Below are 13,551 nucleotides of genomic sequence, written 5' to 3' on the forward strand. Positions count from 1 at the left end.
ACTTTCTTGTCCTCCTTGGCCTCTAAATCTCTGCATATTTTGTTCATGTAACAGTCTCCTTTTGACAACAGGACCGAGACCCAAATTCAGAGGTCCCTCTCACATGGTGAACTTATGTACCAACATGTTCATTCTTTTTCTCAAAATAAAGGACGCTTTTATAGGTGAGCAGGGAAATTGCATTAAAATCAACATCTAATTTGTTAGTAAAAATGAAGCATATACACCCTCTTTTACCATCAGGATGGATGGTGTTGGGTCTTTGTATATGAGTAGACTCATTAATTGCAAAATAAACAACTCAAGTGTATGAACATTTAGCTGCCTTCAAGTTTTCAGCTTTCCTGCCAAATGACAGTATGTTTGCTCTCTTTTTGTTTTGGAAGGAAAAGCAAAAGGGAATATTTTGGCTGCATTTCTCTCACTGGTGAGCTTACCAGTGGCAGAAATACATGAAAACAGTTACACATTAAAAAAGTTTTATCAGTTATGTAAATAGAGTTAATTAAGCAGGAAGGAGGAAACGTTTAAAGGTGGTCACATGGCTTCTCTGAAGCAAAGTATTTTAAATCTCAAATTGTTAGTACATTCATAGATAGAATAATTTCATTATTAGATTTCGAAACAGTAAATTAAAGTATTATTGAGGACACCAGCATTTTCTAACTAAAGCTGAACAAGAACAATTTCTGCATCCTTGTTAAAAATGCTGATGACAGTCATTAATAAATTAAGACAGGCAGAGTCCTACTACACTGATTTAATTAACAGAATCGATGATACAGTGAGGTTAAAACATTCATTTATTTTTACATTGAAAAAATCGTATTTAATTCATCAGTAATTCAAGGGGTTCTATGCTTTCCAGGTTCATCAATGCATTTTAATGAAGGTTTTTTATAATAAAAATTATACATAATTTAAAAAAGAAAAAGGTGTTGATAAAATTAATATAGGACTATGTTTATATCCCCAAGTACAAACAGATGGATTGGCACCCAGCAAACTGAAATATAAACAAGAAGTAGTAACACTGTCCTGGCTCTGCAGAACCTTCGAAATATAGATTTATTTATTTATTTTTTTTAATGAGAAAATTGTCCTGGGAGTTAGTACAAGATTTTTTACACACTCCATTGTCCACTCTGACATAGAAGGACTTCTTTTCTTTTATACTATAATAAAAGCAGAAAAGGAAGACAAACTAGAGCCTGTAGAGCTGTGACTTTTTTCCAGTCACGTGAATTATCCTGACTTTTGAAGCAGAATGGCTGACAAACGTAGAGTTCCCTTACGTCATCAACTGAACATCAGCAATTGCTACAATCGGTGCTTGGAATAATGAAATTTATGCAGCCATCCTTGGGGCCATATGCATTAGCTGCTTTCATTGGGACTAAGTCCTGTCTTACAACTTAGGAAGATTACACCATGCATCTGTAACCAAAGTTCCTGGCAGCATTAATGAGTGAGAGTTACTTACACGCTTCCTGTGGTGGAGCTACTGTCCGTGAGGAAGGAGCCATTGGTCCTTTCCATCTGTGCGAGCCTGAAAGGCAGGGAAAGACCATGACTGTCAGAGAACACGCTGCACAATTTAAACAGAGGCACTGTGAAAATCAGTTCTACTTAGAAACAGCTAATATGCTAATCTCGGTATACATGAGTAGGAATAAACTCCTAGATTTTGTGACAAAAACCTATAATCCAGAGGACTTTTATGTAAAACTTGTGCTATGATTAACTAATTCTACTTGCCAAACAACAAAGAACAAGTATACTTTCTATCGCTAGTATAATTATCATTAGCACCACCACAACTCTCATGGTAAAATTAGTTAAAGAGATGTTTTCGCAGATGGTTTTCTTTTTGAATTTTATAAAGCTGGACTAACAAAAGAGGATGAATACTTTTTAAATATAGCACATGCAACATCTGAAATTATGCTTGGCAAATAACATCACACTGTGGACAGACAAGTCCTGGAAAACAACAGAAAACCCGGTGTAGTTACAGGGAATCATTGCCTATGGTTCCTCATTTTGGTAGGAATTAATCTAAAAGGACTGGATTACTATACTGTGTATATAAGGCCACAGAGCTCTTTAAAATTGCAGCAGAAATTTTCTGCCTGTTCAATTTTCTCGCAAAGATATGCGTTATAGGTAAGACACATACATAAAAATCTAGAAATACTCAGTGCTGTGTGCATACATTGGACTGTACCACATACAGCTATTTACTATAAAGATATCTTATTTTAATACATATTTTTGCAAGTGTGTTATGCATTATTATAGATATCTTCAAACTTCTTTTTGAAAGCAGTGTGCAAGGCCCTAAAGAAATGGGAATTCTGTTGTCATCTTTTAGCATGGAGCAAGCTTTCCCATCTGCACATTTGTTAATATTCCTCAGGGCTGAAAAAGTATAAATGAAAGCACACGCAGAATGAAGTTGTCTTGATTGCCTCGGCCCACCATGGCTGGGGTGGGACATTGCGCTCCAACACCTCCCCTGAAGGGAAGGACAAGCTCCTAAGTGACTAGAGACATTCAGATTATCTCTGCTCCGGGGCATCTCTAACAGATCTAGTTCATGGTGAGGAACAGGTTTAGAAGTCATCTTTGCAATGCTGCTTAGCTCAGCATCTTTGAGTCTTTGTTGAAACATAATTTTCAAAATTAATCCTCAGAGCCCCTTTTTTATCATATAGGGAAGTAGTACAAAGCCTGCCATTTTTCAGAGAGGAGAGTCTGCCCTAAATCTCTTAGCGAGTAATAGATCTCCCAAATCAGAAATGCAGATTCTACCATTACCATCATATTTTGGATCTCCAACATTTAGTGTGGATTTGCTTGGAATAGCATGTGGACCAGGAGACAGCCTTCATAAGGGAGCAGAGGGAGACAAGGAAGGGACTCAAGAGTTGCAAAGAGCCTTCGATGCAGGACACAAACTGAAAGCTCAGAAAGGGAATTAGAAGCAACTCGGAGGTGACAGCACAACAGAACGGGGCGATGGTAATTGATTGCAGGTAGGGCACTTTGCTAACAGAAAACTGAGTTGAATGTTCTCCAATCAGTGACAATAAAGGTTTTAAGTCCTAATATACTGTTTCTGCTGAGCACAATCTTATTAGGGAAGCCCTGATAATATTTCTTGAAAGAAGCTTAACTGAAAAGAACAATAAAAAATATTTATTACTTTATATGTGAAATATGCGTAAGAACAGATCCAACTAGAAAGCACACAATAAAAATTATATGATAGATATAGAATTAGGTCTTCAATTTTTAGATTTTATTACTATTGGAAAAAACATCTTGAATAGTTTTAGATAGCCTACTTATGTAATAATTAGTATTTTTAAAGTTTGTGATTTTGCTAACCAATGTCTGCACATAGCAGGCACAGATTTAGCTTTGTATCCTGAAAGATCCTGAGCAGTGCATGGTCCATCTTCAGCAAGTTTAATTTATCTGGTAAGAGCTGAGGGGGAGGAGAGGGAAAACAGATTTTGCACCTAGGATCTCCCCTGATCCTTAATATGAGTCCAGAGTTTGAGCTTCATCTGGGCACAGAAAGCCACAGGCTGAAAAAAAGGACATAGGGAGACAGAAAATTCCCACATCTTTCTAGAGAAGTCTAATTTATTTGTTCCATGGGTTTTAATTGATTGCAGCATGGCCTAAGTTATAGATTCAAAGAAATGTTGGGGGATCTGTATGAATGACATGTTCCAAATAATTTAAAAGCACTACAACTCTGCCTTTGGCAATGTACTATGCTACTAATGAAGGATGAAAATATTCATTGTTGGGAAAAAAAAAATAATAGTTGAGGCTGACAGTAGGTAGCCTTGCAGCATTAGTTGCTGCACTATTTTTCTCTTGCTGCAGAGATCATGTTGGGTATCCTAGGTATTTCACAGGCTGCTGTGAAGCTTTCTTACGGTACCCATAAATAAGAATTCAATTAACTTAAACATAAGCTCTGAATTTTTATCCAAAAAGCTGAAAAAGTTAACATTGTTTATTAATTGTGATCAGATACAACAATAAAAACACTGAAAGGAAAACCAAGTCAGTTCCCATGGTAATATGGATCAATTTCTTTGTTGCCTAAAAGTTGGGGGGTGGTACTTATTTCTGAGAGGGTACCTCTGGTTAGTGCTTAACCATCACCAGCTCTGAGTGTACAGAAGAGAGTTCAACAAAACACAGAAGTATTGAGATAGACTTGGCATAATAGATGTTTTATCATGAAAGGACTAAGGTGACCCCATAAAAGCCAGAACATAAAACATCTGCAATTATTATACGCTCTGCTAAAAGTCAGTGGTAATGGATAGCGTCATCCTAACACAGAAGAAAATGGAACCCTGGACCTAAAATCCTACAGGGAAAAATTATATATCCAACAAGTTTAGTTTATTTCAAAGGTTAAAAATGAAGAAACAAAAGGAAAACAGTACACTTTAGAAACAGCACACAGTAATTCTGCAACAGTTTCCATTCTGTATGACAGATTTAACGCATCTATTTTACATTTAATATGACTGTATTCAGAAGCTAATGATTTAAAAACATCTAACTGACTTCTGAATAAAGAGAATTATATCTTTTTAATAAATAATGCCCAGCCAGTAGAGTAGATTAAAATCTTCAGGAATCAATCACAAAATGCAGTGTACTGGTGAGAAACTGTCCATCTCTTACCTCGTAGCATACTGCTCTATCCTGGAGTGTGTGTCATCGTGAAACAGATGTGGAGACTGGGAAGGACTGGTTTAAAAAGAATACAATAAAAATTAGCGGTGTCTAAAGCAATTAATGATACAGACATTATTTTTGAAGTAAGTTAGACTGATGACAAATATATAAATTCACAATATTGCTGAGGGGGTTATTGCTTTGGGTCAGCCATGCCCTGTAGCTCATGCACATCAGATTAGTTGCAACTGGGCTGAAAGAAAACCACCAGTATACTAAGCTTTCCAGACAAAGGGGTTCTGCATACTCACTCATATTGCTCTGGCCACATACTGATGAGAGTGATAGGACTGTAAGGAAGACACAAAAAAAAAAAAGAGAGAGAGAGAAAGAAAGAAACTATGAAACAAAAACTTTAGTGCCATTTAAGCAAGAGAAAGCTGGAGAAACACAAAATATTTTAACCAGCAACTCACCCAGATTATTTGAATCAGCAACAATTGACGTAGAAAAGAGACAGCAACAGATACTACCGTGTATCATGGAGAGACAGGAGAATGACTTACATACTTCATTTTGTTGAATAAAAATCAATTTTTAAAAAAATACCAAATCGATGTTATTGATTGAACTGCAGTTCGTAAACCATAATCAGTTCATTTAAATTCTGCTCAAGTACTGCAGCTTTCATTTTAAGCTAACTAGAAAATATATTTACAAAAAAAATTGGCGGGAAAAGACCACCATCGACAACAACAAAACCCCCGTAACTCAAGGTTATCAATACTTATTTTCCTTCTGCATAATAATAACGAGGTAAATACATATTGTATGAGATTCTTATACTTGAGTAACTATTTAGGATTTTTTTTTTTTTTTAATTTAAAGAAACTTATTACTGAGTTTTGCCACCTGCAGGGAAGAGAACCAATACCAACAGTTTCCTCAGCGTGATGCTGGCAATTTATCTGTATATTTCCCACATGACTGGACCAAGAGACCTTTATCCTGACTTGTGATTACAGTTTTGACATTCTGATTTCTGGCACCATCGGCAAACTTTCATCACGTCAAAGCAGCTTTGCTTTCCTGTGTTGGTGGCAGCTGAAGACTGCCCCGGTGATTAACATTTTAACATTTGAATGTGCATTGCTTCCTTAGAAATCAGGCCATCAATAATGCCAGTTTTCAGATTGCTTCCTCCTGTTTCTTAAACCGCTAATGAGCAGGTTTTGTTTGCTTATCGTAAATAAAATGCACAGTCCTCCGGTCATGAAAACAGAGCGTGGACAGTGGCGCTGGGCTGTTGCATGCAAGCAGAGCGTATACGTTGAAGCTTCACATTCACGGTGGCTAGCTAAGCGGTGCTGTGTTCAGACGATACAGTAGTGCCGCAGACTCCACAACGTCCAGGAGAGTCAATCCATGAAACCACTTCTAGTGCCCTGTCAACACATCTTAATTTTGCTCTTTTAAGAGTGTCCTTGGCTGACAGCTACCAAATAAGTAAATAAAGTGGAGTATTTCTGCCAGCACCATAAGTAATACTGTGGAGACACTGAGAGTGCTCTTTTATTAGGCCACCTATATTTCTGAAGCCTGTAGGAACCTAATTGGCTCAAGATTTCTAACTCTAGGGATTTTGAGATAACCAAATAAGCAGTGCAGTTCCAAAACCCTGGTCTCCCCAAAGCTATAAGTGTTCTCTGTAAAAGAGCCATTTGGCCCCCTCCAACATTACCTGCTAAAGTCCATGGCTTTATGATAGAATGCTTATAAAAATCAAAGTATAAAATGTTATTTTTTTAAAAACAGGCAAGATCTGCAAATAATGCAAAACAGTTCATAGAAAATAATACAGCAGAAAGCTCTACAACCGCTGTTCATTATTTTGTGGGTTAACATTTTTTGTTTTTAATGGAATAGGCTTGTGACCCCAGGAGCAATTACTCTATAATCAAGCTTACGTCTCAAGGTTGTCACCCTCCAATACTGTTTGCACAGGTAGGTAGCCAAGTCGGGGATGCTTTGCAAAATACTTCTTTGACCGGAACTTATTCTTCAGCACCTTCGTGAAGTCCCGTACATCTTCCCCAGATGTTGTCTTAAAAAGTTAAAAGAAATCAAATTGGACAAAGCTAAATAGCATTGAGATAATAGTGCTGCTACTGTCCTCAAAAAGGATACAAGGAAGAACTTTAATGATGTTTAAATTGCCTTTTAAGTGTCCTGAAATACAGTACAATAATAGCAGTAATGCATCTGCACATTCTCTTCTATTGGAAAAAAAAGAGAGGCTTCAAATTCCCAACAATAAATGCATTGAATTTACCAATTACTTTATAAATTTGAGAAAAACTGAAATAGGTTCAAGTCTTAAGGTAAACATTTATAACCGGTCTTACAAGTCTTACAAAACACAAATATTTATATTTTCGGGAGAAAAAAAAAGGCAAATCACTTTGCCAGATAGAAGGGGATATCCTTAGCCATTGAAAGCAATCTTGACAGTATACTCATACACATGAAGCTTGTGACTCACCACACAGACATAGAAACCTTGTAATGGCTCTGCTGAGAAAATGTAGCTAACAGTAACGGCTTTGTTTAAAAAAAACCAAAAACACAAACCAAAAACCTTTTATCGTGAGATGGGAGCAGTACGTGCTAAACCATTCTATGCTGCAACGGCCAAGTTTTTCATGAGCATTTTCTCAAGTTACCGGATCTCTTCCTACAGGTTTCTGGCACTATTTGTATCACTCCAGGGTCAAGAAAACCCCAGAGATGAAGTGACAGCCATTGTACGGGCACTGGTCAAAGGCTCAGTCAGAGGCTGGTCTGATACGAAACTCACAGGCTGATTCAGTCATCTCCTAACTACCGCAGGATAAGACTAGTACAAAAACGAGCCACAAGATTCTGCAAATCTTAATTTACGAGTTACCATTGGCAACTCCCACATAATCCCCCCCAGCAGCTTTTTTACTGGTCCCCACTGATGCAGTCTCTTCCAAAACTGACAAGTGCTTAGCCCCAGCCCTCACTCCCATGTGAAATTAATTGCATTCTTTAGAAGAGAATTAAAATTGATGCAACTGCTTTTAAATATCATTTTAACTGGAAATAATCACAGCAATAATGCCACCATTGCTTTGGTAATACTATTCAGTTAACTTCTGCTACAAAAGCAGGGATACAAGCAAACCATGCCAGAATAGAATACAAGGTGAAAATGGTAATAAAGAGATCTGCAGGAAGAAACAGTAGTATACAGTATGCCTTTAAAGTATTATGTGCTTACAGGCTGCACTGAGTACTTAAACAGAAGGGTCCCCATCGCATGTAGCAGTTACTATTAAGCATTTCCTCTTGCAACTGCAGTAAAGAAAAAGTGGCCATTCATCTCCTGCATTAGCTGAATATTTTCTACAGATTTCCAGCCCAAACCCTGTAACAAACTACAGACTGTATTTAAGAAGCCTGTTAACGCAAAAGGATGCAAAGCAGATGGATGTCCACAGGGAAAACAGCGTGAAAGACTTTTCAGTTTTGTAAATTTTTTCTATTACATCCTACAAAGAGGCCTAGAAGCAGGTCAGACAAACTATTATCTGATTTTGTTCTCCATTTTCAAAACATACTACTTCCCTATTCACCTATGTATTTTAATGTATGTATAATATATGCAGTTACAAATTCTGTAATGTAGATCAGATGAGCAATAAAAATTGTAGATAATCAAACTGATGGTAAGAGTTTCTCACATGTGGCTTTAACAAGTAACAACAAACTGAGCAAATTTGGGATTAAGAGGTGTTTGAACTCCCAAGTTTTTAATGCAGGTAAATTCAGGCAGCGCTCGCAAAAAAAAAAAAAAAAAAAAAATCATCACTCTCAGAAAGCATCTGCTCCAGTCACCGCATCGTCCAAACAAGGAATGTGAGGCAGCCCAAAGGGCTGCTTGTTCTCACGCCACAGTAAGTCCAGCAGATGGAACTCTGTCCCAAGGCCAAAGAATGAAAGTTTTAGTACCTACACATGGCAGAAATAAATGTCTACCGAGATGCCAAACTTTTTCTCGGGTGTATTCTTTATTTGGTATGACCCAGTTCACTGGAAAGACTAATATGACTGTGTACTGACTGAGGATAATAAATACTAACTGGTGAAATTTGAGCAGATTTGGAAGAATTGTTTTAATTTACATGCCACTAAGACACAACTTTTAGAAGTATTTCTCCTATGTTTTTTGCATATAACCACACTGCACAGTCCAATTCAAAATCATTCCGAGAGATGTACTATAAGATTCTACTTTCAAAAAAGAATACCCAGGCACTCTTCTGTAGAATCTATCTACTAAATTAAAACCAACGGGTAGCTTGTACACTTCCTTCCATCATGACATCTTGACTATTTCCACACAAGTCAGTAGCACGAATACCACTGTAGTTACAGAACTACTTCAAAAGCAAAGAAAAAAAATCCTTTCCTTCACTGAAAATTTCAGTCAAAAAGACCACGCTTTCAAACTCAATTTAAAATCTCAGTTCTTAGAACAAGACAAAGTTAAGGAAGGAATGACTAAGATCCATGGCTGGCACACATAAATAACTAAAAAACCATCTGTAGCAGAAGGTCTCAAGGAGAAAATCTTGTCACAACTGACAAACTGGCATTAGCGCTCTTCAATATACCAGCAGCCAGGCATAAATGGAGTCATAAGTCACAAACTAAAACCAGATAAAATTCCTTGTCATCCCACAGAAATTTAAGAAACTGAGGTTTACATGGAAAGCAGTGGAAAAAACAGACTGTGCTGAGACACAGTTTTCATATGTAGGTTAAAACCCACAGTTGGTATATATTTCTAATGTATTAGAAATAGAACAAGTCTTCATTGGGAAAAAGTACTACCAAGAATCTACTAAACCAGTTGGAGAGCGCTAAATGAAATAATCATCTAGAATATAAAAATATAATAAATATTAATACATAAAACATATAATATGTGAATAAATAATATATAATACTTATCATGTATACATATATTCATTTGTATTTATTTCTCACTATTGTCTTTTTCTGAAGAAAAAATAAAGTGATAATGAAAGCCCAAGCAATTTCCCATCCCTTTCACTGCACCTCCCTATGTAAAAGGACTAGTCTGCACCTAAGTCATCATTCTCTCAATTACATTTCTTATGTCTAATACAAAAATCAAAGAGCTGTTCTAATGTACATGTAGAAACTGATTCCCAAAAGAGATTGAACCTCATTAATGAACACTGTCATTAATTAACCCCAGCCAGACATTCAGGGGTTGAGGAAGCTGGAGAGAATTGTACACAGATACTCAATACACACAATAATCAAGCAAGTTCCAAGAAAATATATTTTGTATAATAAGACATGCTCATTGAGGTAAAATTTACAGTCTAAAAGAACATCTATGCTATTTAAAAGGACTTTAGTTTATTCTTTAATAGAAGCCTTAGTAGAGATACCTGAATTTGATACCATTTGATACTCTTCAAACGCTTTAGTGAATTTTAAGGTTTGCAGTTTAAAAAAAAAAAAAAACAACAAATCCCCCACAACAAAAACCACCACAACATTTTTACATCTCCATATTTTTATTTCTTGACATTTTATTTATCTGTAACATTTGGTAGAATCTGTACCATGAGCCTGACTGTTCTTGATGGAAAACAAAATTGTTAGACCTACTTACGGCAACAGCTACGATATGTGCAGGTATGACGGCAGCTGCATCTCACAGCAGCTGTCAGCTAAGTACTACTGGGAGGCTGGGAAACTCCCCAGCGCAGGATGTGGAGTAAAGAGACAGATACTTCATTCCTCTAATTTTTTTTCTTTAAATTGACTCTTAAGAATGCAATTCACCGATAACTTAAACACATGTTTAAGCGCATACATTCATTCCCATTCAACAAAGCCTCCACGCTTTTAAAAAGCGTCTCACATCCCTTGATAGAGGAATGAGGTAGGATACCACAAAAATTATTTTATTAAAGGTGTAATAACTGCATTTATGGCTGTCACCGCCACATCAGTGATGTCTGCACTGTAACAATGTGAAGATTACTCTTCTGAGACCACTTTCAAACAGAGGCATTTCATAGCAATTTCTCACCAAGAGGAGAGATTGATTAAAAATTGTGTGTATATTTTAGCTTACTCCAATGAAGTCAAGCTGTAATTTCAAGAGTAACTTACCACAGAATTTAACAAATTAAGTTGCAAAAGGGTAGTAAACCAGCTATCTGAGCAACTGTAAGAGTGAGACCTAGAAGAAAGCACATTGCCCAGCTGCTAGATATCAAAGACCACCCTGACCAGATGGCTGTTGTTCTCAAGGCAAAGAGTAATCTCTGAACTCCACAGCTGGAAGCGATGTTCTGCATGTGAAATAGCCAGACTCAACCATTCTTGCTGCTTGCTTTCATCTTCCCGACAGAACAATCCCTTTTTGATAACAGTGAAGCATCATGCTTGGTGCATTGATAAGCATGTCAAGATGAAACCACTGACTTACTTCTGTCAGTTTGTTGCTTATAAAACACTGAGGCTGCTTAATGTTCAGGAATGTACCTGTCTTCTCTGGATATCAGTAGCAATTAAATTTTCAGATGACTTACTTAGAGGAGAAGTCTTAACAGCCACTATTGTAGATAAGCTTTGTTGTGCCTGAAAAAATTTTTCAGTCTAGGGTATCTATCATTCAACCAATAATTTCTGATGTCTTGCCTATCACATTCTGAGCTCTCTCAGGGAAATAAAATTCTAGTTATCTGGAAGATGAAGGGGCTAACCTTTGCTGCCGTTGTTTTGTACAGAAAGGCTACAAACCAAACAGTCCCCAAAATAAGGGGCTGTGCCAGGTGAGTGGAGCAGCACAGAACTACAAAAATCGATTATACTTTCACTGAGGTCAGGAAGTAACACTACTTGCAATGACAAAATTTTCAGAACTGCTGATTTGATATTTGTATATTACCTCAGAATAGCTGCTTTTAAGATTTTACTGTGGAATATAGGAGTTGCAAAGTGGAAACAGTCTGGAGAAAGAAAACTGATGCAGTAACTATTTCCATCTGAATTTCAAAGGACCCGTTGGTACAGAAAGCCACATTAATATAACACAAGTACCACTACTGAAAGAACTTCTATTCCAAAAAAGCTAAAACTGAATCATGTAGGTACTTATTTAAGAGTATTCCTGAATTAGACACTAGGAAAATCTTACAAAATTTTTTTACACATCTCTGTGTAAAATTCTACATTAAAAATCCCATTTCTCCATCTTTTCAAAGACTAAAGGTGAAAGAATAACTACAGTAACTTTGCATTTCTACTACTTAGAGACAGTAATGTTTTCAGTTCCTTACCCCACCCATCTCTAAATCCTGAATGAAAGAGGAAATAAAAAAAAATGAAAGCCATTATCATGATTTTTTGCATTTCCAGAATCAAGAAAACTAAATTTCGAGCTAGGGTAAATGCTAAATGGCATTACAGGTTAGGATTCAATAACTGCACATAACTGTCTGGTATAAACAGCCTTATTCTGAAATTACAAAGCAATTCTCACCTGATGCAAATATCACAAAACTCATTACTACAGACAATCATCCCCTTACAAATTTAATTTTATAAACAGATTCCTTAAGCCATTCTCCAAAGTATTTTAAATTTAAGTAGAAGTAACTGAGCTTCTGAGAAATCCCTTCAAACCCTGGACTGAACTGCCTGCTTGAAGACAATTAAAAGGTCTTCCCTCCATCTGTGACTAAACTCTAGTTCTAAATGTCAGATTTATTAACCAGGGACACATTTCTTTTTCTAATTATTGGTAGTATTCTTGATATTAATCCATTAATATACCTTAACAGTAAGAGAGAGAGAAGCTAGGTTTTATCGAGGGAGTTTGATGAGTACATACATTTGTACTCTGCTTTGCAACACTGGCCACAAAAGTAACATTTTAACATTAACAGCCTTTGAATTTGGTTGAAAAGGTAGAGTAGATGCACTCTTCCTCTTCAGGCTAGCTGTACCGTAATACAATGGATTCTAAGGAAGAATTCATCGGCCTTTGGTACCTTTTTTGTTCGTTCGTTCGTTCATTTCATAGATCCAGCTCTATGCTCTTTTTCAGGCATTATTCCATTTAAACATATAAGCTGTTCTAACTTACTGCAAAGAGTTTTGCAACTCTTGACTATTATATTGCATTAAAGGAGTTCAGTACATGGAGAGGTTTAGCAACAAATTAGTACACCAACTATAGTACATTGTTAAATAGTAATACAAAATAACACTAGATTCTTTTTGTGAAATCAATTCTTTATTCCTGACCTAATTCAGATGAGATTAGTTAAAATGAATTGCATATAGGTACTGATTATGGACGTTAAACAGGCATATAAGAAGTCTGTTCATATAATGGCTCATTTCTTTTTACAGAAATGGAGCAAGCAGAGTGTACTTACAGCAGGACCCAAGACAAATTCTGACTCCCATATTCAGCTTCCAAATTAATGGGAGTCAGCGCTGGACCTCTAATTTTATGTGTCACCTAAATTATATGTCATCTCTTTTATTCTGCTCTACTTTAAACTGCCTCAACTTCCTTCCTTTACCTCCTCTATACCTGCTTTCTTTCACTCACTTTAGTCAAGAATGCCATCTTCTTCCCCTTATTAACCTATAGTAGATTCACCTAATTCCTCCCATATTTCATGGAAAGAAGGGACTTCTGCCTTAGGTTACCTTATTTTGCACTTAATATTGCTTTAAAACTTACAT

The 13,551-nt window shown here is 36.5% G+C and overlaps 1 protein-coding gene across 6 annotated transcripts in view; it reads right to left on the bottom strand.

The window, feature by feature from the left end:
- The window catches only part of UTRN (utrophin), a 389,659-nt gene that overhangs the window by 22,348 nt on the left and 353,760 nt on the right, over positions 1-13,551 (bottom strand). For 4 of the 6 annotated variants that reach the window (XM_054819386.1, XM_054819387.1, XM_054819385.1 and 1 more), the window contains 4 exons: positions 6,684-6,820; positions 5,028-5,066; positions 4,723-4,788; positions 1,484-1,549 (listed from right to left, as the gene is read on the bottom strand). In XM_054819386.1, coding sequence (XP_054675361.1) covers positions 1,484-1,549; positions 4,723-4,788; positions 5,028-5,066; positions 6,684-6,820 — 308 coding nt within the window. Of the gene's footprint in view, positions 1-1,483; positions 1,550-4,722; positions 4,789-5,027; positions 5,067-6,679; positions 6,821-13,551 lie in introns of those variants that run through there. The other 2 variants (XM_054819388.1, XM_054819390.1) reach the window with 2 other exon arrangements.

The sequence above is a fragment of the Grus americana genome, chromosome 3 (genome assembly GCF_028858705.1).
Source record: "Grus americana isolate bGruAme1 chromosome 3, bGruAme1.mat, whole genome shotgun sequence".
Classification (NCBI taxonomy): Eukaryota; Metazoa; Chordata; class Aves; order Gruiformes; family Gruidae; genus Grus; species Grus americana.